Source organism: Ixodes scapularis, unplaced genomic scaffold, assembly GCF_016920785.2.
Source record: "Ixodes scapularis isolate PalLabHiFi unplaced genomic scaffold, ASM1692078v2 PGA_scaffold1__304_contigs__length_218370807, whole genome shotgun sequence".
NCBI lineage: Eukaryota > Metazoa > Arthropoda > Arachnida > Ixodida > Ixodidae > Ixodes > Ixodes scapularis.
Window position 1 is genome coordinate 205277300 of NW_024609846.1, and position 27261 is coordinate 205304560.

General features: G+C 42.4%; 1 protein-coding gene across 1 annotated transcript in view; it reads left to right on the forward strand.

Annotated features, from left to right (window-relative positions):
- The first annotated feature begins 249 nt into the window (after positions 1-249).
- The window catches only part of LOC115327784, a 34192-nt gene continuing 7180 nt past the window's right edge, over positions 250-27261 (forward strand). Inside the window, exon 1 of the mRNA XM_042290453.1 lies at positions 250-873. Within this exon, the coding sequence (XP_042146387.1) occupies positions 250-873 (624 nt within the window). The remainder of the gene's footprint in view (positions 874-27261) is intronic.

The following is a 27261-nucleotide window of genomic DNA, read 5'->3' on the forward strand; positions in this document are numbered from 1 at the left end:
ACGACATGTAACAAGTCTATAAGCAACGATGGTAGGCACATGTCGTGTTCGGATTGCAAGTCCAATTACCATCTGGGACAATCTTGCTCCGGGATTGCTGATAAGACCTTCATCACCATGGGACAAACGAAACGAGAAAAATGGAAGTGCCGTGCGTGTCGTGGGAAGGATGGTCAGGTGGGAGCATCTGAGCCGAAGTTGTCAAGCTCCTCTGAAGGAATAGGACTGCTCTCTTCACAACTAACAGCTATGAATGAGAAACTGGAAGGATTACTGTCATTGAAGGGCAGCGTCGATTCCCTTATGACACTGTCGGCCAAACTAAACGAACTTTTAGCCCTCAAGCCCATTGTCGAGAGTGTAAGGGAGACTGTGAACGGCCTGCAACACTCAATGGATTTCTTTTCGGCCGACTATGACCGCCTCCTCAAGTTGGCGACCACCAACGAACAGAATGGCAAAGCCCTGCAAACGGAGCTTTCTCATTTAAAGTCAATCGTGGAGGCGCAGGCATCCGAGATCCAAGAGATGCGGGTCGCCCTAAACGACAACGAGCAGCACAGCCGTCTGCCAAACCTGGAAGTGCACGGACTTCCTGTCTCACCTCACGAAGATCTTATGTCGTTTGCTGAGACTCTATCAAAAAAACTGAAGATCTCAAACTTTCAGAAATCCGACATTCTTGCTCTTCACCGCTTGCCAGCCAAATATGCAAAAAACCCACCGATTCTGATCAAATTCGCGTCTGTCCACATGAAGGAATCCTGGATGGCAGCGCGGGGTACACTTCGTTCGCTGGGTCAGGATAGTTCTCTTCCCAGACTGTACTTAAATGACAACCTGACCCACGCGAACAAGGAGCTGTTTTGGCGGGCAAGACAGAAGGGCAAGGAACAGGGCTATAAGTTCGTCTGGGTAACCAGAGCTAAAATCTACGCAAAGAAGGCGGTGGGTTCTCCACCTGTGAGAATTAACAGTTCGCTAGACCTTGAAAAGATTCTTTAGATGTATGGCAGATTTCGCTCAGGTTTCAAACTTTTCATCTCTTCGAAATTTTTTTGGAAATTGTGAGGAAACGTTCTTTTCTGTAGTACACGTTAATATTCGGAGCATACGTAAACATTGGGCAGAATTCGAAGTTACCTCAAGAGCAATTGCTTCTTCAGTAGATGTATTTGTCTTAACAGAAATTAACATCCCCTCTTTTGCAACAGATCAGTTCTCTTTACCGGGTTATCGTGGTACTTTTTACACTCGAGATATGGGTCATGGTGGTGGTATCACAGTTTTCGTGAGTGATAAATGGTCATTTTCAAATATTTCGTTGACGTTCGCTCAGGCCGAGTTCATTGCCCTTTCTGTGGAGAATTCGATCAATTCCATATGTTTGCTCGCAATGTATAGACCACCGTCCACAAATGTAGGGTCTTTTCTCGTAGAACTCGAAGAAAACATTAGTGATCTGAGTTCGTATGGTCAATTATGCATTATAGGAGACTTTAATATTGATATCTTGAATGGGTCTAAATCTAATGTATGCAATTACCTCAACACTTTGGCAACTCACGGTATTGAGTCCGTTATTAATTGTCCAACACGTGAAGAGTTCCTTTTAGGGAGACTTGTCTCCTCATGCATTGACCACATTAACCTAAGAACATCTTCGACTATCGTGAAATCAGCAGTTATTAAGGAAAAACTTGCCGACCACTACTTTGTGGCCTGCCGCTGGTCGATCGGCGTTCTTAAATCGCGCGAAACATCAGGCCGCATTAATGTTACAGGTATCGACACCACGGCCTTTGATAAATTGGTCTCAGCTTTTGACTGGAACCACTTTTTGAGGACCGTTAACTACACCGACGTTTATCCAAAGTTTGTGCTGGTTTTCAAACAGTTCTATGAAAGATGCCGGAGAGAAATATTCGTAAAGAAACGCAACCCTGATCTTGTATGGCTGAATGCAAATATTTTAGATGCGATACGGGAAAAAAATGCACTATGGGCTCGCTGCCGTCGTTCACCCAATGATGCACACCTACGAATACTCTTTAAATCCTGCCGTAACAAAGTAAACGCGATGATTCGATCAGCTAAGCGCATTTCTTATCACAGAAAATTCTCCCAATCTCATTCGGATGCCCGTAAAACTTGGTCTTTGATAAATGAACTCCGTGGACACCAAAGACACTCCATTGATGATACGCTGGAACGACATTTTGGAGATAATTTGCAATCGATTGTAGAGGATTTTAACGTTTTTTTTGCTACTTTTTCTGGTCAGGCGAGAGATAGCCTAGATGCATTTGATAACCTAGTCTCTTCTTCAGCGTTCCTTCCGCCTTTTCATGAAGCTGATCTATATTCCATTTTGTCTAGTTTCAAGAACAACAAGTCCCCTGGGATAGACGGAATTCGCTTATCTGACCTCCGCAGAAATATTGACATTCTGAAAGACGTACTTTTATTTATGCTAAATGGTTTTATTGAAACCAAGATACTTCCCGATGAACTTAAAACATCTATAGTACGTCCTTTGTATAAAGGTGGTACCAGAAACAATATTGCAAACTATCGTCCGATTTCTCTCTTGCCCATCATCGCTCAGATCCTCGAAAAGCATGTGTTTAATATAATGATATCTTTTTTAGAAAAATTTAATATCTTATCTCCAACTCAATTTGGTTTTGTGCAAGGAAAAGGCACTCAGCCTCTTCTAGAAGATTTCGCAGATACCCTATACTCAGCATTCGATCACAATCTTGTTACCTCCGCACTATTCTTAGATGTGTCCAAAGCTTTCGACACAGTGAGCCATACGATACTGTTGAAGAAACTGTACAGCATAGGTTTTCGTGGTTCATTTTTTTCCCTTCTTAAAAACTATCTTTCTCATCGCTCTCAACTGGTGTGTGCATCTGGATTTCAGAGTTCTCGAACTGAACTAAAAGCCGGAGTACCACAGGGGTCTATTCTATCACCTCTTTTGTTTAACATCTTTGTCAATGACATCGCCACCATGGTACCGGGATGTAAGCTATATCAATACGCGGACGACACTGTAATTATGACCCAACACATCAACTATTCCAATTCCATCAGCCAGTTACAATCTCAAGCAATAGCAATTATGGACTGGTTCAAAAAAAACCTTCTTGATATTAATGTTAAAAAGACAAAACTAGTATGCTTCTATAATCCACACAAAACAGTCACTCTCAACATTCCATTAGTTCTGCACTCTTCTTTCTGCCATCAATGCAACTGCATTCCAGTTGAGTATACAGATAGCGTGAAGTATCTAGGCATATATTTTGACAGTGGTCTGAAATGGAATGTTCATTTTACATACATCTGTAGAAAACTGAGAAGCATTAGTTGCCTATTATATAATACAAAACATTTTTTTCCTGTATCTGTTCGAAGAATGATTGCCCATTCGCTTGCATATAGCGTCCTTCGCTACTCGATCACCGTTTTCGGCCATTCTTCTGACTATTGGAAAACCAAGGTGGACTGCATCCTGAAAGCTATCCTGAAAAGTATCTCTTATAAACTTAAAATACCTGACACCGCTAATCTTTTCGAATATTTGCAACTACCTAACTTCCAAACCCTTTATGTTCATTCAGTGGTATTGCGGCACTTTTGGAATTCTGATTTCAAAATCTTAAGCCCACCCACACGTGATCTTCGACATACTCACCCTTTTCACATACCTTTTTCCCGCACTCGTTATGGCGAAAGTACGCGTGCGTTTTATGTGCCATATATTTTTTCTCACTTACCACCTGAACTTCTAAACCAAACATCCCTGGGCAAAGTTAAAAAGATGCTTAGAGGTATTTCGTTTTAATAGCGAACTATTGGTTTCGTTTTAGTAGCGAACTATCGCAGACTCATTTTGCTAAGTAATGTGTGCCAATATTAAGCGCCTGCCTTTCTGGAACATTAATGAATATTCTGCTGTTTGTAGGACATTTTAACAGAAGACCTTCCGTGATTTTTTTGTGTGCATATTTTCCAGTTTTGTGGTATTTCATTTTGCTCTGACATTGCTATTGATTTCCGTTTTAGTCTGTACATAATCTCTTTTCGCGTAAAATCTTCAAGTTATAACTAGAGTGACTAACTTCATGGAATTATGTTTACATTTTTTTTGTCTGTTTTATATTATTGTATTTTAAGTAACTACCCATGCTACATATCGTTTTCTTTTTTTTATTGGAGGATGGCGTCGCACAAGCCACGTGTTGGCTTTGATGCATCCGCAATACCAAACTTTTCTATGATGGTAGCAATAAACAATTATTATTAAAAAAAAAACATCACTTATACATCGCAATCTCACACAGATGGCTGCACTGTTGGAAAAGAAGGGCGCGATCAAGCATGGACCGTGCCGTCACTATCCTCCTGGAACGGTTAAGAATGAGGCCTTGATTCTCTCCTCCTCGCTTCGGTTCGCCTGCTTTAGGGGACGAAGCGAAGAGTAGAGGAAATGAGAATCGTGACGTGAGGTGTCTTGCCGGCCTCGTTTGCCGTGTTCAATCGCGCACTTTTGCTTCCAAAATTACGGCCAACCGTAAAGCCGGGGTCGCGCTCCTTATACATCATACATCAGACAGTCTGCCTACAGTTTCGAACGCGAATCACCGCGGGATTTGCGCTTCGAAAGCCGCATGACAATGAGTTCAAGCAGAAATTTGGCAACGAAGCATTTGAACCACAAATATTGCAGTGAATCGTGTTTGTAGACTGTCTTTTGTATGATGCATGAACAGCGTGACCCCGAATTTAGATATATCGATGTGCGAGGTTATTTTGGTGCTTTTTAGCGTCCCGCCTATTGATTCAGCCTTGTTTTGTGAGCAATAAATGTCGGTTCAGCTTCCGTTTAAGTGATGCGAGACCCAGGGTCGCTGTATATATCCCCAAAGGCAGACTAATCTTCCGCTATCTAAGCATACAACATATTTCTTCTGCCGTGTTTAGGCTGCATATATCGAGTGCAATAAAATGTATAAAACAAAATGCGCCAAAGAAGGAAATTGCACATTTTTATAAACATTCTTACTGTCCTCTAGATGCTGTAGATTAATGCGCCTTGACTCTCTATAAACAATAGTCAAAAATAACTTAAAAAAAGAAAACCTCGGTACGCGGTGATTGTCGAGCATTTTCTTATTGTTAACGGATGAGAACGCCGAAGAGGGAATTATGAAACAAAAAACGTGAATATCCTAGGCCACGCCCATCGTTTCTTAAGTTGTGAGGGACTATGTGACGTCATTGCAATCGATAAGCTGTAACGTAAAGAATTCCAAAGTTCCGCTTCAATTTACATCCGAGAGAAGACGCCACTCTACGTTCAAACCTCATTCGTAGAACCGACAACTGCTACAAACAAATGGCGAAAATTCGCAGACACATACAAACTAACATTCATAAAAAACAAAGCAGGGGTTGAAAGAAAAATCACAATATCTCCACGCGATGAATGATGTTGTTTGGTGCGAAGCTCTGGTGGTGCTGATGATACCGATTTTATTGTTCATAGGTAGTGCTGATGGTGCTGATTTTTTGTATTGCTCATAGGTAGTTCTGAGTTCCAGGTTGCGTTTCGACTTCATTATTACTGCCCCAGCTCTAGCTGGTGATGTGGTAGTAACCCCAGCTCTTGAGTTACTACCACATCTCAGAGCCCCCTACTCGTCCCGCAGACGTGGCCGAGTGGTTAAGGCGATGGACTAGAAATTCATTGGGGTCTCCCCGCACAGGTTCAAATCCTGTTGACTGCGCAAACATTTTTTTATTTTTTTAAGAAGAGAGATGGGATGGCAATCGATGTGAGCACGGACGCCGGACGGACAAGGCCAGACCCTAAAGAGCTTCGCCCCTAAAACAACAGGAAGAGGAAGGCTCTTCGACGCGCTAAGCCACCTTTCGTTTCCGGCCGAACGTCCACAAGATCGGTTCCCGGGCTTGTACCATAGTTAAGCGCGCCTTGTTTGCTGTGAATTTGCTCGGTACAATAAGGAAGAAAACGCGAAGAGGCTCGCCGTCGTTCTTCATTTACTTTTCCCGCAAGTTCCAGTCTAATTTTTCCGAAGTCCGCACCGTAAACCAAAGAAAAAAATTTTGGAACTCTTTTATTATTTATTTTAAAAGAGAAAAAAATACAACGATCACGAAGTCAGCCGGCTTTGAACTATACTTCGTTTTTTCTTAAGATCGACCTCAGCCTTACAGTATACTTGGTTTCAGCTTCAGTCCAGACGCCGCCATCGCAACGAGGTATAAAGGCTAATCAAGGAGCGTCGAATGAGTAAGTCACTAGGTCTTTTTTGCTTATGATTGGTTCAGCGATGATGAAACAAGTAGAGAAACGGGTACCATCACTATGACGCCGCGCTTTTGACTCACTGGTCTCATATCAGCTTGTACCATTGGCTGCGTCTTGACTTAAGGTGAAACAAAGTACTGTCGAGAATTGTTATAGCAAAGTCGGTTATCACGAAATAGCGGCTACAACGAAGCGATCGCGAGTTCCCATTCCCTCTTGAACTTCGTTATAACCGAAGTTGGTTATAACGAAATAGCGGATATAGCGAAGTGGTTTCCGATTCCCGCTGACTTCGTTATAACCGGTTTCGACAGTATACGATTCCATGGAGACAATCAAGCAGTGCATTGTCACGGCGTTTGTCATTTTGTGCGTTTTCTTTTACCGGCAATACCAATCAGTTAGAAAAGAGAAAAACTTAAAAAGTTGGAACGGAGATACTACGTACTAAAAAGTTGGAAGGGAGATAGTACGTGTTGAAGGAGACATCAGTAAATGTTCGTTGCTAGTTGAAAGAACTGTGTTGTCTGTCCTTGTCACCTAAGTGTTTTTATTCTTTCTTCGGTTCTTCTTGAAAATAGAAGCAGACAATCATGAAGAATTCACTGTGTATGATAGGTGCAGTCGGCGAGAACGAAGGCAAAAAGGCGACGAGCGTCGTGAGTTCTGTTCGATTGGCTCAATTGGATTGCTGCGTGGGCGGCGGAACAATAATAAGAAGCTCCTGTCTCGCTTCGTGTAGAGGCTCCTTGCACTGACGTCACATCGCATACTTTTGACCACCATGTAAAAGCAGGAGAGGGAAGCTGCTTTTGTAAGAATTTTGAGTGACAGGTTAATCTTCTGTAATCTTCTGGGAGGAGAATAGCGACGCTTGTGGAAATTCGCGAGGCAGAAAGGAGGATCCTGGTAAGAGGGGAGCTCTTTCTTCCCTTTTTCTCTGGAGGATATCGGAAATGACGTCATGTGCAAGCCACGTATAAGCTGTCCGTGGATATACAACGACATCGTAAGTTTCAACTCGTCCTTAAAGGCCGACGACCAGTTCGCGCTTTCCACTTTTCCCCCGATTGCTCCTCTCCCCCTTGTGCCCTGTCCACCGTTGTCTGTTTCCTCCTCCTCCAGTGTGAGGAGGATCTTCTGCCTTGCAGAATCTGGTGTCTGGTCGTCGGCCTTTAAGAAAAACATCGCGACGAAAACTTTGAAAGGAATAGTCCTCTACTAGTATTGGAACTACAACGGGACAGATAAGCCTCCGGCTTAGGCGCTGTAAGGTTGTGGGGCTAAACCCCATTTATTTTCCTTTAAAATGGTTTCAAGTTATATTAAGTGGCGGAATGCCAAAGAACGCAACTGGCTCGGACCAACGGGCTTTCCTCGAAGATGCGCCTGGTGTCCGGTGTCATCCGCTCGCTAACTAGAGCGGGGGCCATCTGGAACCTGGCCACCGTTCGTGTGAATTATGGCCGGGGCGCGCTAGCCTCGCCTCACCAGAGCGACCCCTCCGCGGCTCCCCGGACCCCACGTGCAAAGAAACGGGGCCTTGTTGACGTATTCTTGGAAAACGCATTTGCCACTTGCTCTGGTTCTGTTGTCGCTCGCTTCGCTTTTAAAAGTTTCCTTTGATTTTGTTGTCGCTTGCTTCGCTTTTAGAAGTTTGCGTTGATTTTGTTGTCGCTAGCTTCATTTTTAGAAGTTTGCTTTGGTTTCGTCTGCGCTTGCTTTGGTTTGAGAGGTTTGCTTTGGTATTGGCCCGCGGACTGAGTTCGTCTGGAACTTGGAGCGGAGAAAGACGGACTTCTCAGCAACACCCTCCTAACCCACACTCCGGCAACAAGTGCGCCGATATCTGGCACCGTACTATTTCTGAAACGTTGCTTGATTAATAGTCCTGAATTTTCTATTAGATTACTTTTCATCTTTACGAACGTCTGAGCGGTTTGGTGGTCTGCCAGCGAAGTCACAGGTGTGAGCAGAATCGCTGGACGTCCGGAAGATTTTCAACAAGCGACGCCCGGCAGCGATGAAACATCCATCATCGACAGAACAACGAACCAAAGAACCTTTACTGGCGCCTGGCGCGGGAACATATTTGAGTGGCAGCGCACTCGTGTAAAGTGCGCAGCAATCGATGACAATGCGGTTCCTTGGCCAATTTAAAGGAAAACTGGAGAGGTCCGAGAAATCGGGAAAAAAAGAACCCGCGAAAGTTTCGATATAGGCACTATAAAAAGTATGTTTTATATTCCTTTCGGTCTTTTTACTGGCAACCTCGTGATCGCCAACTAAAATTCCGACGTAGCGCCACCCGTTGCGGCGCGCCGTGCGCGGGAGAGCGCGAGAGCGAAGAGAAAAGCTAGCTGAAGTGACGTCATCGTGTAGGTCAGATGACCCCTGCTTGCCATGAGGCCGGCTCGGGTATGCCGTTGATGACGTCACGACGCTTTGCACAAATAAGGGGCGGTAGAGAGGGTCACCGGAAGCCCTGCGGCCACCTCTGTAAGTGGTTTTCGGAATAAATGCGATTTATCTTTACGTCTGTCAAAGTTAAGCGCATTAATTGAATTCACGGGTCAAAAGTATTAAAAGTCCTCTCCCTCAGTTTCTGTTCGCTTAATATTTATTCTGGGACCAAAACGGACGCGGTCATATTTTATTCTGTATGTATTTCGTGTTTGTTGTAGTATTTGGGATATGTCATGGGTGTGGAGAGGCGGCCCAGAGTTCAAATCGCGGCTCCGCCAAAATTCTGTTTTTCGAGAGCTCTTGAAGTTTCGTTCTCATTTCATCAGTGTGATTCATTCATCCGCATATTTTGTCTCATCTGTGCTCTCAATGACCTCCGATAGGTGTAGTACAGCAGTAAACGGTACTCTTTTATATAAAATGTTGGTTTAGAGCACCATAGCTTAGACTGAGAAAGCTAAGTTCACCAGAAAGCGCGCTAAATTCTACGCTTAGTCTTCCTTCGTCAGGTTTCGTTCAACAGATCCAAGTGATTGGTCCATCGCGATCTTTGCACAACAACCGACGCGGGCAACTTCTAGTTTAACGATCTGTTGTATTTAGTGCCTACACGACGCGACACGTTTGGCGCGAACCCAACGTCGCGAGTTTCGGCGTTTTACTCGGGTAGGACATCAACAATTTTCACACCTTAGTGCTTCAGGTGGAGTCACGAATGAACGCTTTCTAACAAAGTAAAAATATCTAGCGTAAAAAAATAGCTGACTTCTGACTCTTATTGCCAACTTTGTCACGCTTTTGATACATCTGGAGGTACCTATAGGGTATATCCTTAGTGCCTCGTAGCAACAGATTGCTGCAGCAGATACGAGTTCAGGGGTAATCAGACACATCCGCCCGAGGCGGCACCGCTTGTAATCAGGAGCCGTTCGTTTCCAATCAAGACGGGGGAGGCCGACTCCAATTAAGCAAGCGGGTCGAGGGACTCTTTCAAAGGAGCGAGAAAAAGTTGTGTTCATGTAATATCTCTAGCGATATCGTGAGATATTCTGGGACGGCTAAGAAATAAAGCAATGTGCTTTCATTTTCTTCGTAAAGCGAAACGTAAGCGCTTCTGCATTTGAGAAAGAAGCACTTCAATCCCCTTCTTTTGGTGTTGTAAAACAGACGTGGGACCCACATAGGCTCTTTTTTAAGAGCCCGCTTTGTGCTGCCTGGGAATCGTACTACGAATTCTCTGCGCAAAACACAAAAAGCCACACTGACCATATTTTTATCTGCAAGCTGCGCGCAAGAAAACAATATACGTAAATCTAAAAATTTGTATTTTGGCGCACGAAAGATAAGTCCCCAAGATGCCTAATTGATTTTGTAAAGTAGCAATAAAAACCTGCTCGAATTTAAGCTAGGATACTAAAACAAAATAGAGCCAAAATTACCCTACATGTCCGGAAGGCGATTTTTATTCTGACATCCAATCGTGCTGAAATAAAGGGTAAAGAAAGCAAACCAACGCGCAATAAAATGAGATGGCCTAATCTTGTCGTCTCCAATTTATTCAATGATGTCAGCTCTGCCTGACAGTGTAATACAGAAATAATAAGAATAAGGGTGACCTGGCGAACTTTCGAGATTGCGATGTTGAAAGCTTAATCCGATTTATTCGGTCTTGTAAAACCGTGTAATCTCGTTCACCATACAACTTCTCTAATTTTACTAACTTGGTTACGAGTTGGAAAATTCGGCGAGTCAGACTTGTCCCCTTTATAACCATGCCGTTTATATATATATATATATATATATATATATATATATATATATATATATATATATATATATATATATATATATATATATATATATATATATATATATATATATATATAGACAGAGAGAGAGAGAGATTCATAATATTTGAGAGTTTTCAAGACATTTTCAATGCTGAGGATTTCATTACTTTTTCGCCTTCTGCTTTTATGTTTATGCTTATGTTTATGCTTGTGTTTATGTATATATTTATGTTTACGTGTCTGCATGTGTCAAAGTTCCCGCCAGCAGCAACATGCCTTCTCGATCGCGTATCGCAACAGATACAAGAAAAAAAAATACTCAGATCAAAGAATCTAGCCCCATACACAAAGAAAAGGCCGAAGAAGTAAAAAAGAAAAAATATCCTAAGAGAGTTTTGATATCGATATATTTTTTAGACCACGTAACGGAATAAACATATCAAATGTAGATGACAAAACACCTTTAAAGAAAGCTGCCTTTAGGATGAGAGCGATAGCTTGGAGCGCCCACCAATATAGAAGGGGTTCATTAATCTTAAAGTGCAAGAAGACACAGAAAAGTTTACGGTGGATGATAAACTTGAGCATACACTTTGTCATTTAAACGTAAGAGAAAAATGATAACTTATGAAAGTCGCTTCTTTCCAAGGTTGTCCTGCATATTAAGTGAACACCCAGTTCACTTAGTTTGCAGTTATAGCCATAATAACATTCCTTTTCTAGGTATCGATCATAAGCTAAGCCAATAAAGCGTCTCTAGACACTCTCAATAGGCTTCAGCTATGAAGAAGTAAGTGAATGCCAGCTTGTCAGAAAACCAAATTCCAATCTGAGCGGAAAGCGCGAGCGTAGATGGCAGTATTTTAATATGTTGCGTATTTACAGGCATTATGCCAAGCTGTCTTAGTGATGAAACGACCACAGCATTAAAATGCGACTTCATCCAACGCGCAGTGTCATATTACAGCAAGATCGCGCATTAAAAACGCTCCTTCTATTTTGGACATGCTGAGCATGTGAAGATATGTATGCATTATATGTTTTCGACTAAACGTGATGACGTTAGTTTTTCTTGAACTTAACTTAAAGGTGCCCTAAGAAGGTTTATGAGATTGCCTAAATATGGCGATGACTCACCTCTGCGGTCTCTAAGCATCCTAGAAATCCATAAATCATAACGATGCGCGGCCAATTTTTCTATTAAAAAAACATCAAAAATCGAACACACCGAGGCCATATTCGGCGGTAAGAGGAGCATTCTTCCGGCTGCCAGGACGAGTTGTGAACAATAAAAGGGCGACATTTCGTTGAGATTGCAAACGCTCTTATTACAAAATATATATGCTTTTGTAGATTATAAAAGCAAGTACATTTCGTCGTTACCGATCCCGGAACGGAGGCCCACACATCTCCTGGTGCCCCTTTCTTCTCGTCACCCCAAAAATAAACAAACAAACAACAATCTTGCCAACGCTGTTATTACAAAATGTACAGGCTTTGTAAATGATAAAAGCAAAGGAAACTCCGGTTCGTCAGTGAACACCGATTCAGTTTGACTTCGCCATCGGCTGTCAACACACGACACGTTTTCTTGATGTGGCCAGCGGTTGCTGGACGGAAGAAGTGTTTGCTCCGTTCTCTGTCCACTTCAGGACGGTTTCTACCGGTGAGAAAGTCACATACCGCTGCTGGCGTCCTTGGACAAAGCCTTGGACCATGTTCACAAGGTAGGACGTAGCCTCTTGCGCAGTTTTCTGACTGCCGCCAAGGCCCTCCTATTTGTCGTGAATTCCCGACCTCCCGAAAACAACGAAGGGGAGGAAAACGACAGCGTGTAGGCGGGGAGGAAAGCCGCGCTGTTCGCATGGTTCATCTCCTCACTATGAAACGGACACGCGTACCCGAATGTTCGTGTTTCTTAGGTGTGCGCACGCTTTTATTGCCATGCACAGCAGGAAATGTGCCCCGTCTGGACAGCCCTTCAGCGAGTGTCATCTTCCTTGGAGCAACAGGGAACCGTTCACGACGCACATCGCGCACCCACCAAGACACCATATCGGCTAAGCGCTCCGAGTGTCTTTTAAAATTCTATAGATTCGACGTACGTAAGGTGTAATTCACAATGATTCGCGAAGATAGCGGGCTGCACATTTCCCTTGAATAGTTAAGGTCAGCAACGAATATACCATATCGAGCTGACGGCCTTCAGGGTAGCTAGTTTGTGAATAAACTACGGCATATCTCTCTGTGTTTTGAGAAATGTGTCCATCTAGTCACACACGCCAGACAAGAGCGAATAAACTGGATGACTTATTATGTTCGTTCTTCTTGCTTCGTGATATGTTCTTCGGATAAGTTCGCGCTTTCACAGACTGCGGAGCTATAATAGTACTTTCGAGACTCCCCTCGTCCTGAGCTCCACAATACCCAGCCCAACACGCGTGTCGTGCTGCGTATTTTGATTTGCCTAAAGAATATATACGTAGTAGACCCACTTTCGCAATGTCGTAATGAAGAAAATGCTTATTAATATACTTTCATTTTTATTTATTTTCTTTCACAAAATGTTTTTAAGCTGATAAGCTGAAGGGCTATAGTTCTGTTGCTTGATTTTTTGACTCAGTTCTCTCGGTCGCTATAAATCGATAAAAAGGAAAAAAAAAAAAAAAAAAACTTGATCTTTTTTTTTTAAAAGAAATGTAAAATGTGCGGCATATTTTTTAAAGTTTAAATTAGTATTTTTTATATAGTTCGTGCCAGAAATAAAAAAATAGCTAAACATCGTACCTTAGAAATTTTGGTGACATATTTGGAGCCTCTTATTTAAGCGATTATCTCCAATATTGCTTACTAAATACTGTACACCAGCAGTCCTATAGATAGGGTATCAACTGGTATCACTCTAGTTTAGTCTATATTCGCGAAATAATTTATGTTTTTTATAAAAAAAATAATTCAGCCTTATTTGAGCCCTTTTATTGGAAAAGCCATTTTTTTTATTTCTCCCGACATTTTTTTTGCTTTTATTCCCAATGATGTCACTTATCTTTGCTTGAATATAAATGGCGACACCCCCCGTTTCTTAAGCTGTCAGTCACTATATACCGGGCGTTCACGAGAAAACCGGACCCTGTTTTTTGCACCGCAAACATAAACTAGACATCGCAGAGAACTCAAACCCCGTCTGAACGTCAGTCCAGCCGTTGGAGCATGGTGCCATATTTTCAGCACCAACCGTTATGTTATTCAACAGATAAAAGCCTTTTTTATTTTACTTTTCAATGGAAACTTGGCGGCCGACAGTGCTTTCGAGTACATGGAGCTCTATGGCGCAAGAAACCAAAAAGGGGAAAAAATGGGCCCCATTTTCCAATGGTGAATTTCAGAAAATCACTTGTAACGTTTGAATAAGAGAACGGTTGGGGTTGAAAATTTGGAGTCTTGCTCGAACGGCTGGGGCTACGTTCTGACGGAGTTTGAGATTTCCGCGATGTCTAGTTTACTCTTCCGGTGCCAAGCACAGGGTTCGGTTTTCTCACGGACGCCCGGTATATCTACAGGGTGTTTTCGAACGCCACCGGGACGTAAACAAAATCTCACAAATGAGCCAATATTCTGAGTGAAATTAAACTTTTCACAAAAATGTCTTTATGGTAAATCTGTCATACACAAATTTTGTAAGACCAAATTAAAAAAAATACACGCATTTTTTTTTTTTGCACGCGGGAGGAAGAATCGTTTTAGCAAACCGTCGGGTTTTGAAGCGGTTATTCACATATCCTGCCACAAACTTGCTTTAGGGTGTGCGCCTCTAAGATAAACGTAAAAGTGTTTGTGCCATGTTGCGCCACATGTGAGTAGCAGCACAAACTCGACGGTGTGCTTTTCTTTCCCTCCCGTGCAATAATAAAAAGTGGCAAAAAAAACATATTGTTCCTTTGTAGCTTCTTTTTTTTCTTCTAGAAACCTAGGCTCTCAAAAGTTTACTACGCTAAATGCACCACTTAAAAAAATCTTCCTGAGACGGTTAATTGCACTCAGATTATGGGCTTTTTATTCGACGTTTTGGCGCCCAAATAGCGCTCAAGAACACCCTGTTGAGTCGCATAATGTCGAACATCATAAACAAACAAGACGGTCAAACAGCAGTTTTAACGCAATACTAAGTACCCCTCAAAGAAAAAAGAAAAAAAAAGACAGAATATGAGAATTTGGAACGCTCTGCTTTCTACGCTTATTGACTTCTTTTTGTACTGATGCGCGAAGCGATGGCCCTTAAAGTCTGCCGACAAACAGCAACGTCTCTCTCATCTCAAAGTTTCCATTCGATTGTTTCTGATCGCATTCTCTTTCAACCTACGCAGCTCCAGGAATGCAATAATCGAAAGGTCACACAAGTCGCCTAGAAAGAAAAGTCAATGCTGCTGCTTGGACCTAATGTCGCTTCCATGTCGGCGTTCTGCGAATGGATTTTTTTGGTAGATGCGCTCATGCACTGCAAGTACACGCGTCATACGTTTAGGGATGCGTGCAGTGTAAAATGAATCCAGCAGGTGCGCGGGAGATTGCCAAGGAGTCCGATCACGGATATGTGCACCCAGGACAAAAAAAAATTCCGACAAAAAATATTCGATTTGTATTTGAGTGACTGAATATCTCTTAGTAAGGGACAAAACGAGATATACATGACAGAAGAAAAGCAGCAAGATTATATTTTTTGTAAAAAAAGGAAGATCCAATCATTTTTTGTTTGTTTAAGCAATCTTTCTAACTCTTAATAAACAGTCATTCCGTAGGTTCGCGTGCGTGGCCAATTATGACTGGAGCGCATATGTGAAAAACTAAACGAAAATGGCAAGAACTTCGCAAAACGCATAGGTTGGTCTAGTCTATTAATGAAAAACGGGGGTATTCATTTTTTTGAGAATTATAAGCTGGGTTTTGCTGAAAGTATATTTGTCATTTCTGTGCGACGAATAACCCCGCATGGTTCGCCTTTGAAAATATATATTGAGAATATTTTATCGCGTTTTGAAATTTGTGAATTGTTTTTGTTGATTCTTTGAACATCTGTTTTATCCTTAAAGCCTGAAGCACATGAACGAAAACCCAACCGATAATGGAACAGCATCTGGAACATTGGCAAATAGTTTCACGCCAACTCATGAAAAAACTACGCGTGGTTTTTCTATGTTTATATTTTACAAACTTGGTTTTAACAATCCGCATTTGTGGTTTACAAGAAATAAGGAAGCTCGATTTTTTTTTTTAAATACCGTCGAAGGATTTTGGGATGGTCCTTGTTCTATGCGATTTTTCATTATTTCTGGCCATATCGGTTTCAACCTTAATCTCGGTGACTGAAACGACATAACTTTAACAATGTCAGGTGCAATGCTCCAAGCATTGCCAACCCGGACCTGTGAGTCTGGTGAACCTGGGAGAAACGAACCGACCAAAGTACACCTGGGGTCAAATATGTCACAGCACATACGACCACTCATTCCGCTGGGTAGTTAAAGAAAGACGTCAACTGAGGGTTTTATACCACCGCAGGGTCAGATGGTTGTTGTCTTCAATAAACAAATCACAAAGATTATTTTCGTAGGGTAAAACCCTATAATTAACCCTAAAAGTGATCCTACACACTAAGAAATCTGCTGCGTCTACTTTTCTGCAAGACGCTTGAGCAAGGTAATCGCACTAATCTACGAAGGAAGCTCAGCTAAGGAAAATAATAAACACATGCCTAGACCTAAAAGAAAAATGCTCTAAGCTGTGGCACTTGAGAAAAACGTTCTACGCGCTTACGTCAAAATAAATGTCGAAGCGCCAATTTTTTTTTTAGGTCCATACATAATTTTTCGTCTCGTCAGCTGACTTCCTCCGTAGATTGCCGCGACTCACTCTCCCAAATGTCTTGCTGGAAATCAGACGTAATGGATTTTCGAGCATGTAGGTAGCTGCATTTTTTCCCTCAAGAATATCAAAGGAAACAATTGGCTTAATCAAAAGTTAAGTATATAAAAACAAAAAACTTTCGCGATGGCTTAATGAGGGGTTGCACCTTTTTCAAGTCAAAGTGAAAAAGAAAGAAAATGTTATTAATCGAACGAGAACGAAGAATTTAAAAAAAATCGTGGACCTTGCTGTAATTTTGTTTTTCTCAAATAAATGAAAACGTGGCTTACGAGTTATTTTTTGCCTCACTTTCGCTCAAGAAAAATTGACTTCCTACAGAGTTTGAGGGAATTTTTTTTATTTCTTTGTAATATTTGATGCAGGCAAACATGTTTTTTTTTAGATTCTTATAAGTGAAATTAACCAATTGGCTTTAGTTTCATGGTAAATTAAAAAGTCGAAAATTTTAAAGTTGGATTTATTTAGAGCATGATAGATTCATCTGGCTAGCTTTCTAGCCAGATGAATACGTACGTATATATATAATCTGGCTTTCTAGCCAGATTATACGTACGTATAATATTGTGAACGCTATTTTGATAAACAAAAAAAAAAAAACAGAGTAGTCCCGTGGTAATCTACAGTAGTGTCAGAGCGATAGCAGCGACACGTCGAAGCCAAGTCGATTGACATCGGCGTCACGTTGACGCACCGTGGGGCAGTGGCGTGCGTGAACAAAAGTACTGCATGTTTTACTTGAGCCAGTTGGTACTTGAGCTAGTTGGTACATAGTTGGTACACTTGAATAGGGTACCAACATAGTTGGTACCCTATTTGAGTGTGAACAAAAGCTTTCGGAACAAAATAGACATATGTTTTTGTTACAAACGCTTTAGTTTGTTCTTGTTTGTTTCCGAACATTTTTGTTTCGTTTTTGCTTGTTCCGGAGTCCCTAAAAGCACGTCTCCTGGAACGAGCTCTTTTCATTGACAGTGCTACGGCGGCATTTTGTTATAGTTTTTTTTTCTTTTTTTCCTAGAGAACACCTGCAGTGGCATTGGGTACTACGAAAAACCCAAGTTTAGTGCCGGTTATTAATGCAGTGGCGTAGTTCAGTGGTAATATCTCCGCTTCACCCGCTAGGGACCCAGGTTCCTTTCCCGCGTGTAGCGGGCGATTTTTTTTGAGGATTTGGCAAAATTTATTTATTTATTTACTTATTTATTTACCCTCAAGGTACATAGTACATTTCAGAGGGGAGTGAACACACACAAAAAATCATGGCAACGAAATGAATAAACTAGGGGAGCTTTTCCTAAGTGCTTGTTTAGAAAGAACAACGTCGATGATGGAGGAAATTGAAGCGGGAAGGCGGTTCCAATCTGTCGACGTCCGAGGTATGAATGACATACTGAATGCGCTAGTGTTGAAGCTAGGTATGCGAACCTTATGGACGTGATCGAGGCGAGCGAAGCGCAAAGATGGTTCGAGTATAAGTGACTGGCGTAAAAATCAGTTGTGATGGTAGACGGACTCACTACAGCGCCAACTACAACAACACCAACAACATCAACTGCAAGATTATCAACAACGGAAGTCATTTCCAGTGGTGGGAGGAGCCCATGACAGCTGTCGCTGTAAAACAAATTCCTCTTCTAGCTTTAATTAAGATTCAGGATTAATTTGGCTCATTGTTTAGCGGAAGACAGAAAATAAACTCCTGGTTTATTTAAAAGTATCACACAAAACACATACGTGCATTCGAAATTGTCTCGGAGGCAAGGACAGCGTGAAAAAATATTCTTATCTGGAGGTAGAAAAAAAAAAAAACCCTCAGATATGCACGAGAGATAGTGAGATTGGCAGCCGGCTACTCCAAACAAAGATATACGATATTTACTAATATTAACCTGAGAGAAAACAGAGAGCCGTTCCCACGTACGGTCATTTAAGTTGGCACAGGCGTTTGTAGATGCAGTTGCACAGAGCCTTCATTAATATTGGAACGTGACCACAAGATCTCAACTAAGGTTAAACGCGACATAAGCCAGGCTTAGGAAGTGAAAAGGATAAACCGTTATATAAGCGACCATTTAATTAATATTTTTGTTGCTCAAATGTTCATTTTATCTCCAACTTCCACCAAGGAACAGGCCGTATTTCACGGAGAAATATATTTCACGAGGGCGTGCAATAGCAAACAAAACGATATTTCCTGACTATGAATAGCGATACGACTCGTTCGCGAGAGTTTTCTTTGAAAGCATGAGTCACAACCCCGTTTTAGGGAATTTTAAAGGTATTTCGACCGAAGGTACTTATATAATCGATGAACCAGTGAAATCCTGCGGACATGCGCAGAGTCGGAAAAAAGAAAAAATTTGACAATTTTATAACGATTTTCCGCCACGACTCAAAAAAAAAACGACATTAAGAAATAGAAGGTTAGATTCTCATTCACCACGCCAAAAAAAAAAAAAAAAAAAAAGCGTCACGTAGACACATGTCGTCACCAAACGCAAGCACACGGATATGTGAGGACTAGTCAAGATACACGCCGACACAAAAGACAACAACAAGGCAGCAGTCCCCGGCGGCGATGATTCAAAGTCCGCAATCAATTTCCAACGGATACGATACCCTGGTTAAGATCGATGTCTCGACCGCCTGAGAATGTCTAAGTGGATCACGGACTCAATGTGAATGGCGGGGACAATAAAGAGAGCCAAGGATCCCTACGGCGACCGACTCTGATTTCTTCGGGCGGTATCGACCAGAGTGATATCCGTCTGCCAGGGGTCTCATTCCAAGACGACACTCCTTACTATATATAGTATAGACCAGGGGTGGCCAAGCTGCGGCTCGCGAGCCGCATGCGGCTCTTCGCGTGTTATAGTGCGGCTCGCGGCTCCCTCCCCTAACCCCCCCCCCCCCCCCCACACACACACACACAGACAGACTCCGCCTCGCTCCCGGTCACACGAGCACTTCCCCAAAAGGGGAAATGGAACGCGTTTTAGATAGAAAAACAGGTTGCAGTGTGTTAGTCTTGTGCTACAGCTATCTTAATACAGTTTGACTCGGATAGATTGAAAGTAGTTCGAGTTTGGTTTATTGCTCTAAACAAAAGTTTGAACCCCCCCCCCCCCCCCCCCCCTGCGGCTCTTGGAAGTTTCGCGGTTTTGTTTGCGGCTCTCAGGCCGGGTCAGCCTGGCCACCCCTGGTATAGACCAACACAAGTTAACAAACAAACAGGAGCGCCCCAAGCGGACGCCACCGGCGCCGCGCATGCGCGATGGAGTGCGGGCAAAAAGCTCACCGTCGCCCGTAAATAAACCATCGGAATGCGATGGTGTCGGCGTCGGTGTGAGTCTCCCGTGCTCTTTTTTGCATTAGAATGGTCGATTCCACGTCTTCCTGGCAATGTCTGACTACTTGAGCGGCCTCAGCAAAATTGAGGAGGCACGCTACAGCGCAAGAACTTTGCTTGAATAATGTGACATGCGGCGATTCATTCCGCGTGGACGCCTCAGAATGGACGCTAAAGCCTGATTCTCACGCTGGGATTCTGCTCGCCATTTTCAGCCCTGACGTCGCTCTGGCTGCAAAAGCGTGAACCGTAGATGGGATGTCGACGTCGATGCTGAAAATCACAAGCAGAATCGGACCAAATGAATGAGGCATAACAAGTCGGTGATGGCCACTGGTATCAACACATGTTTGTATCTTCTGTTTACACCGAGCCTGTTTATTCAAACCATCCTTCAAACTTAAAAGTCTTTTGAGTCTTGCACTTCATTCTTATCGCATGACCGGTTGTTTGGTCTACGGGCCGCTGTCGTTTGAATGAGCAGACGACAAAAGCAGAATCGTTTCAGAGCAGACGACAGTTCGAAAGATGAGGCGGCTGTTCCAACTGAAGACGCTCTGAACGTAGTCCGCAGGTGGTCCGTACAACTTTGCGGTTTCCTTGCGTTCATGTTGGAACAAATCAAATAAATCTGACGACCACAAGTATCCATGAATTCAACCCAAAGTGCTTCCCGCACAAACAATCGTGGTCCGACGGCGTCTGGTTTTCCTTTTTCATGGCCCTATCCACGTTCTCGGACATACCGAGCAGGCACAGAACACATGAAAACTGACCTTCAAACCTTTTCCGGCTCTATTGGCACGGTCCTAGCCTCGGTGCTTTGACGAGAAGGCCGGTTTTCGTTTTATTTTTTCAAAAACAACACAGTAATGCACGTCTCTCACGGTGACTCCCCCCCCCCCCCCCCGCCCCAGACCGGAAGTGCGCCCGACAGGCCACCACCGCACTATGACGTAACAGAGCTGAGTTCGTGTATACCGTGTTTAGCTAAAAACCCAAGGATTCGTCATACTTTATTTTTCACTACTTATTACCTTCAATTTCAAACCGTCAGGCCAACTCGCGGTAGAGAAAGCTTTCTTTTTTTTAATTTGAGAAATTTATTGCTCCGTTACCACAATTCAGAGCCTCTAATTCATAAAATTTTTCATTTGCTTTTTTTCTCCTCGCCAAACAACGCGTTCTTATTGCCATCTAGAAGGAAGAGGTCATTAAAATACACGAGAATTCCAGAATTGTGATTCGCGTGATGTAGCTGCGAACCAGCAATCTAGAATTCATGACCTTCCGCTTTTAGCTTATAGTTTCTCAAGTTATAATGTATAGAGTGTTTAGGAATCATGCCATCTTCAGGACGTAATTAGCTAACAATTTTGTTAAAAAAAAGCAGGAATGACAATATTTCGTGGATGTAAATTAGCCATGCAAACTTGAAGATCATAAACTGTCTTGTCCTGCCGTCGAGATGTGATAAGGAAAACGTCGATGGTGAACGGTAAAAAAAAAAAAAAAAAAGTATTCAAATCAGCGGAATTGTTTCATTCATTAGCCAGCTCAACTAACCAAGCATATTCAGGCGGAAGAAAATTTTTATTTTGTAATTATTGCAACTAATTCACAGCGACCAGCGCGAGAATAAAACTGTCATTACGAACGGTAACAAAGGGGGAATGAAGAGCAACATTATGGTGTTTTTTCCCTTCTTATCTGAGTAGCTTTATGATAAAGAAAAGACAAAAGGTAAATTTTTACCAGCCAATGGCAATGCAATCTTGTTAATTGCAATGGACACGCAACATTGCAACATCATGCATCAGTTCGGGCATAAAGTGCAACATCAAACGTGTGCAGGGTATCTTTGCATCTCTCTGTGGAACATTGAGGCTATATCAAGGGTTGTTATATTTTCGTAGAACTCAACGGTGCAATAACCTTGTCCATCAAAATATATTTCAGAAACCTTACAATCAAGAATCCGATGCCAAGCAGAGAACCCATGAAATAATTATTGAACAAACTACCCGATGTCAGTCACGTGTCAATGGCAGACGAAGGAGAAATCATCAAGCATCCCCGTAACATCTGGCGTTCTTCAGGGCAGCGTTCTGGACTGCTTCTATTTTTTGTATATATTAATGACCCTTCATTTCATCTAACACCTTCGATCAAACGTTTTGCGGATGATGGTGTTATTTATCGTTGTATTGCTAACCCCGGTGACTCTTAGTTATTACAGCAGGATTTAAATATATTTTCAGTGATGCGATACGCGGCAAATGAAAGTAAATTTAAGAAAAGTGTAAGCTTTTACCATTCACCGGTCAACGTAATCCAGTAATGCGTAGCTACTCCTAACTAAACCTGCCCCTTGAAAAGAGTCAAAGTACATTATCTAGGCGTAGCAGTTTCTGACGACCTCACTTGGAATACTCATTCTTCTACTCTAGCGGTAAATGCTTGTAAATGCTTAAGGTATACCAAACGTAACGTATACCTCACCCCAGATTCTGCTAAACTAACTACCTACAAAACTTTTATAACGTCTAAATTGAACTATGCTAACTTTATTTGTGGCCTCATTAATCATATATTATTACCAACTAAAATCGTTTCAAAACAAGGCGAATCCTTTCATATCACATGATTACTCTTGAAAATGCAACATATCTTCACTAAAATTTGCTCTCGTCTTGTGCCCGTTGTGTGAAAGAACTAATTTCTATCGTCCTCTCTTCTTGTGCCAAATAATATTATCCTCCTCCTTTTTTTGCGACCTTCGTTTACAACCGACAAAGCTGAATGTGCGGCGCTGCGAAGTTCTACAAAGAAACACGTGACCAGAAGATGAAAGGAAAACAATGAGTTACATTGAGATGAGGAAAAATACAACGTACATGAATCGGCGCAGACTAACAAGGGTTTATTCTTTTCTTTGTTCTCCATTTCCTTGCATGAGTTTTCCTATGCTTTACTTTGGAAAATAAATTAGAAACTGAGAATTAATGAAAAATGTCTTCATGAGGATGCGTGGACTTTCGGTGTTTGTGGTGTTGTTTTCTCTTCTGATATACGTTCGGTTGCTATGGTATGGGACGGGACCTTGAAGCTGGTTCTGGCGTCCTCCTTATTATGCTGTGGAGTGTCGAATCAATTGAATTTTCTTTTCGTTCAGTGGAATTGATGGATCACAGACGCAAGCGCCGTGCTTACGTAGTTGCAAGTAGCGCTTTGCAGCTACATCTTGCACAATGCGCTGCCAGGTTCCCGGGTGCCTGCAATCGCCCGGAGGTGTATTTATTTTCTCGGAGTCTCTCATTTAGGCACCTTCCTGTCTGTCCGATGTATGATTTGCCCCACGTCAATGAAATTTTATAGACGACCCCATCTACGCATTCTACGAACTTGCTTTTGTGTTTTACCCGACACGACGATTGGCCGGTTGTGTCGCCTTCCTTTTTATTTACCTCTATGCAGAGTCCTTTTAGCTTGAAGGGGGCGGATAGGGCAACTTTGATCTCGTGTGTTTCGGCAATCATCTTCAGCCCGTGGAAAAATATTTGAATGTATGGCAGCACTACCAGTGCTTTTTTGTCCACGTCCTTTTCCTCGGTTTTGCGATTGCCTCTGAGTATTGTTATGCATCTGTCTGCCACAGCTACTAGCAGGGCTCTGGGTAGCCGCTTGCCTGTAGTCGGGTGACTTGCCTTTGTAAGCCTTCTGATATCCTGTGATGGAATGATTTCTTTATGGCCTGCCAAACGCACCCAAATGAGGCGCTCCTCTTCACCAACTTAGTGTGCTTTGAGTCGCACAGCAGTATGCCTTTCTTCCCTCTTGTCTTGTACATCCAACAGGTATGAATCCCGTCAAATTCCATTTCGATGTCTAAGAACTGCAGCCTGCGTCTCTCCGGTACTTCGAATGTGAATTCAAGACCTCTGTGCGCTATCTTGAACTTCTGCATTACCGTTTCGCACATGAGGTCTGTCGGTTTGTTCATCGGGAAACAGACTAGAACATCGTCAACGTATATGAAGTACCTTAAAACTCCGATCTCCCTAAAAAACGGCACTAAATCTTTGTTGCCTCTTGCAAGGTTACGTCGCATAATGCTGGCGCAATGCATAAACATATGCAAATGCCCTCTTTTTGCGTGTAAACACTTCCTTCATACATGACGTGCAAAGAGCTTAAGTAGGCTCGCAGGAGATCGAGGAAATCCGATGTGCTGATCCCGCTCTGGTTTTGGAATTTAACGCTACCGTAATCGTCTATGCACTCTTCCACTGCCTCTAGGGCTCCTTGCTGTGGCAAGTTGTTGTACATGCCCTTCTCATCTACCGAGAAAGCATTGATGGGTTGCGTTCCGTTCAGGAATTCCACCACCTTATCTGAGCTGCGAACCAGAAACGGATCATTGATTTGAAGAAGTGACAAGAGTTTCTATAGTTCTCTTGCAATAACATGTTGCCAAGTGCCTTTGTCATCTACAATTACCAGGAATGGACTGCCTTCCTTGTGCGCTTTGACTGCAAAGAATGGATTTAGACATAGTTCACGGCTGCCTTTGACTTCCTTTGCAATCTCGGTGATGCCTAGTCCTTCGCACTGTCGTGCCACAAGTGCTCGGGCGTTTTTCGTACTGCCTCTATTGATATATTTTTGTTCCTCAAAGTTTTTTAGCACGGATTATTTTGCTTTGTGCTTGTACATTTCTTGTTTTAAGATGACAAACTCCGCTATCTTGTCAGCAAGCAGGAGGCTGCAGTTGTTCCTTCTAAGCCAACGTACCGTGTGGTTGGTGTTCAAGCCTGGTTGCCTGGTTGTCTTTAGACATTTGGAAACTTCTTGGATGCCGGCAGCTATGCATGTGTTCCACTCTTCTTCGGAAGCCTTCCTCGCAACGTCATGCACCATACCGATCAGGTCCATAGTCTTTGCCTTCGGCTCGGACAGACAGGAAGGTGCCTAAATGAGAGACTCCGAGAACATAAATACGCCTGTGGGCAATTGCAAGCACCCGACAACCTGGCAGCGCATTGTGCAAGACGCAGCTGCAAAAATCGCTATTTGGAACTACCTCAGTCTTGGACAGATCGAGAAATGGGGACAAGCGAGAAATTATAGAAGCCTTCTATATGGCATCAGGAAAGCACGGCACTTGCGTCAGTTAACCATTAATTGCATTGAACGAAAAGTAAATTGAATTGCTTAGACACTCCACAGCATAATGAGGAGGACGCCAGCACCAGCTTCAAGGTCCAGACTCATACCATAGAAACCGAACGTATATCAGAAGAGAAAACAACATCACAAACATCGAAAGTCCACGGATCCTCATGAAGACATTTTTCATTAATTCTAAGTTTCTCATTTTTTTTTTCAAACTCATGCATGGGAAAACTCATGCAAGGAAAAGAATAAAGAGTTGTTAGTCTGCGTTGCATTTGTATTTCTTGTTGTATTTCTCCTCATCTCAATGTAGCTCACTGTTTTCCTTTCATCTTCTAGCCACGCGTTTGTTCTGTAGAACTTCGCAGCGCAGCACATTCAGCTATGTATCACAACCAAATAGCCCAAACGCAAATCCAAGTTTTATTAAACAACCGACATCACAAATTTGCATGGGTTTTTACAATAACCTAAAAATTAAGCCATTAGTCGCAGGGATTAATATATTTAAGAACTCCCCACTGGCTCTTGCCATTAATAACTGGAATTATCTTCCTAAATTAATTGTAAATTAAACTTATCACTATAAATTTAGAAATATTTGCAAGACACACCTCCAAACTCTTCATAATTATTATGGCTAGGTACCACTACCTATTGTTCCTCCTTAATTTGTTTTTCTTTCGCATTTTGCGCTTGTCGATAATTGTATACACTTTTATCATAATTGATCGGCTGTTTTTTTTTAATTTACCTGTTGTTCGAATTTGTCTCCTTCACCCCTTTATGTAATGCATTTTATATGTACCTTTGAGGGACAATAGAATTAAATGAAATTATATGAAATGAAAGGAAACACCGGCTTGTCCTACCAGACCACACTGGCGAGTTTAGCTCAAAGGATGCCCGCACTGTACATGCGGCTTGATCCAAAATGTACACTTTCAAACTATCCAGAATCCCGAGAGCTTGCAACGGGCACGAGCAGCCCGACCTCATACATTATAAATGTTTGTAATTAGAGTGAGGCAGGTAGGCATCGATCGCTGAACTAACTGAAACCTCCTTCCTCGGGGATGCTGTGAACGTGCTGCTCCTAATTAAGTGCCGGCTGCGCCGCCATTATGAAACGTTCTCTCGGGATGATGGTGGCAGGTCGACAAGAAATGACGGCATTAAGACCACCCCCAGGGCTGGCTCCGCTGGCACAATTATCACGATGTTCAAGGATCTTATTCCGCACCAAATTTAGCAAGCTGTTTTGTGCAGTACTATGTAGGTTGGACGATGCAATTTGCTGGCTAAGGGATTAAAAAAGAACAGCAAAACGATTATAAACAAAAGTCTTCTTGAGAAATTCCAAAACCTCTTCTTTCAGTCAGCAGGAATGTTGGCAGGGTAAAAAAGATTGACACTAATAAACAAAACGGTAGAAAAAAAGACAGGCATTCCTGCGCGAAGACGAACCGAAGATGAAAAGCTTAATAAAATAGTAAATTTATTCGAATATAATTTAAATCAGGCTGTATATTTGCTGAAAAGGGCGACAGAAGTAAAAACTATTAAAAACTAGCCTGCTTATGTTGGACGATGAACGGAACCACCGCGGAGGCACACAATTGTACGATAGTATGTGTTTTACAGGGTAAGCCTTTGCTATGTTTCTATCCCCATATGAGTTCTGAAGAGGTATACTTGAAGTATTGCTGCCAATTCACGTACTGAAGCGAAAAAAAAGGTATTCTTCTATGTGTATAAGCCTGAACTAAAAGCAGTTAACGCAAATGTTGCACAATATAAATCCAAGAATTAATTCCTAAGGTACACAATAAGATCAAAACAAAAGAAAGAGACGATGCACCCAGTTCAAACAGAAGAGTTGGCGAATGATAAGTATTACAGAAAAACAAAATCCAAATTGCTCAGTTCTTTGAGCCAATTGTTTTTTCTCTCTGAAAATTTAGGGCCTCGAAAAGCCTGAACAAGACGAAGTAAAGCAAACTTGATCTCTTTTGGTCTGAGTCTGTGTATTTTGGCCTTAATTCGCCAAAGAAGTGCCACAGTGTGAATTCGCTGCGGGTAGTTTAGACGTCATCGGGCATGTCTGGGCTTAAATAACCAAACAAGTGCCAGAGTTAGGCTTCACTTCTGGTTGTTTGGTTTTCATGTGACAACTTCGGGCCTAAATTGCCGTACAAGTCTTAGCATTGAGC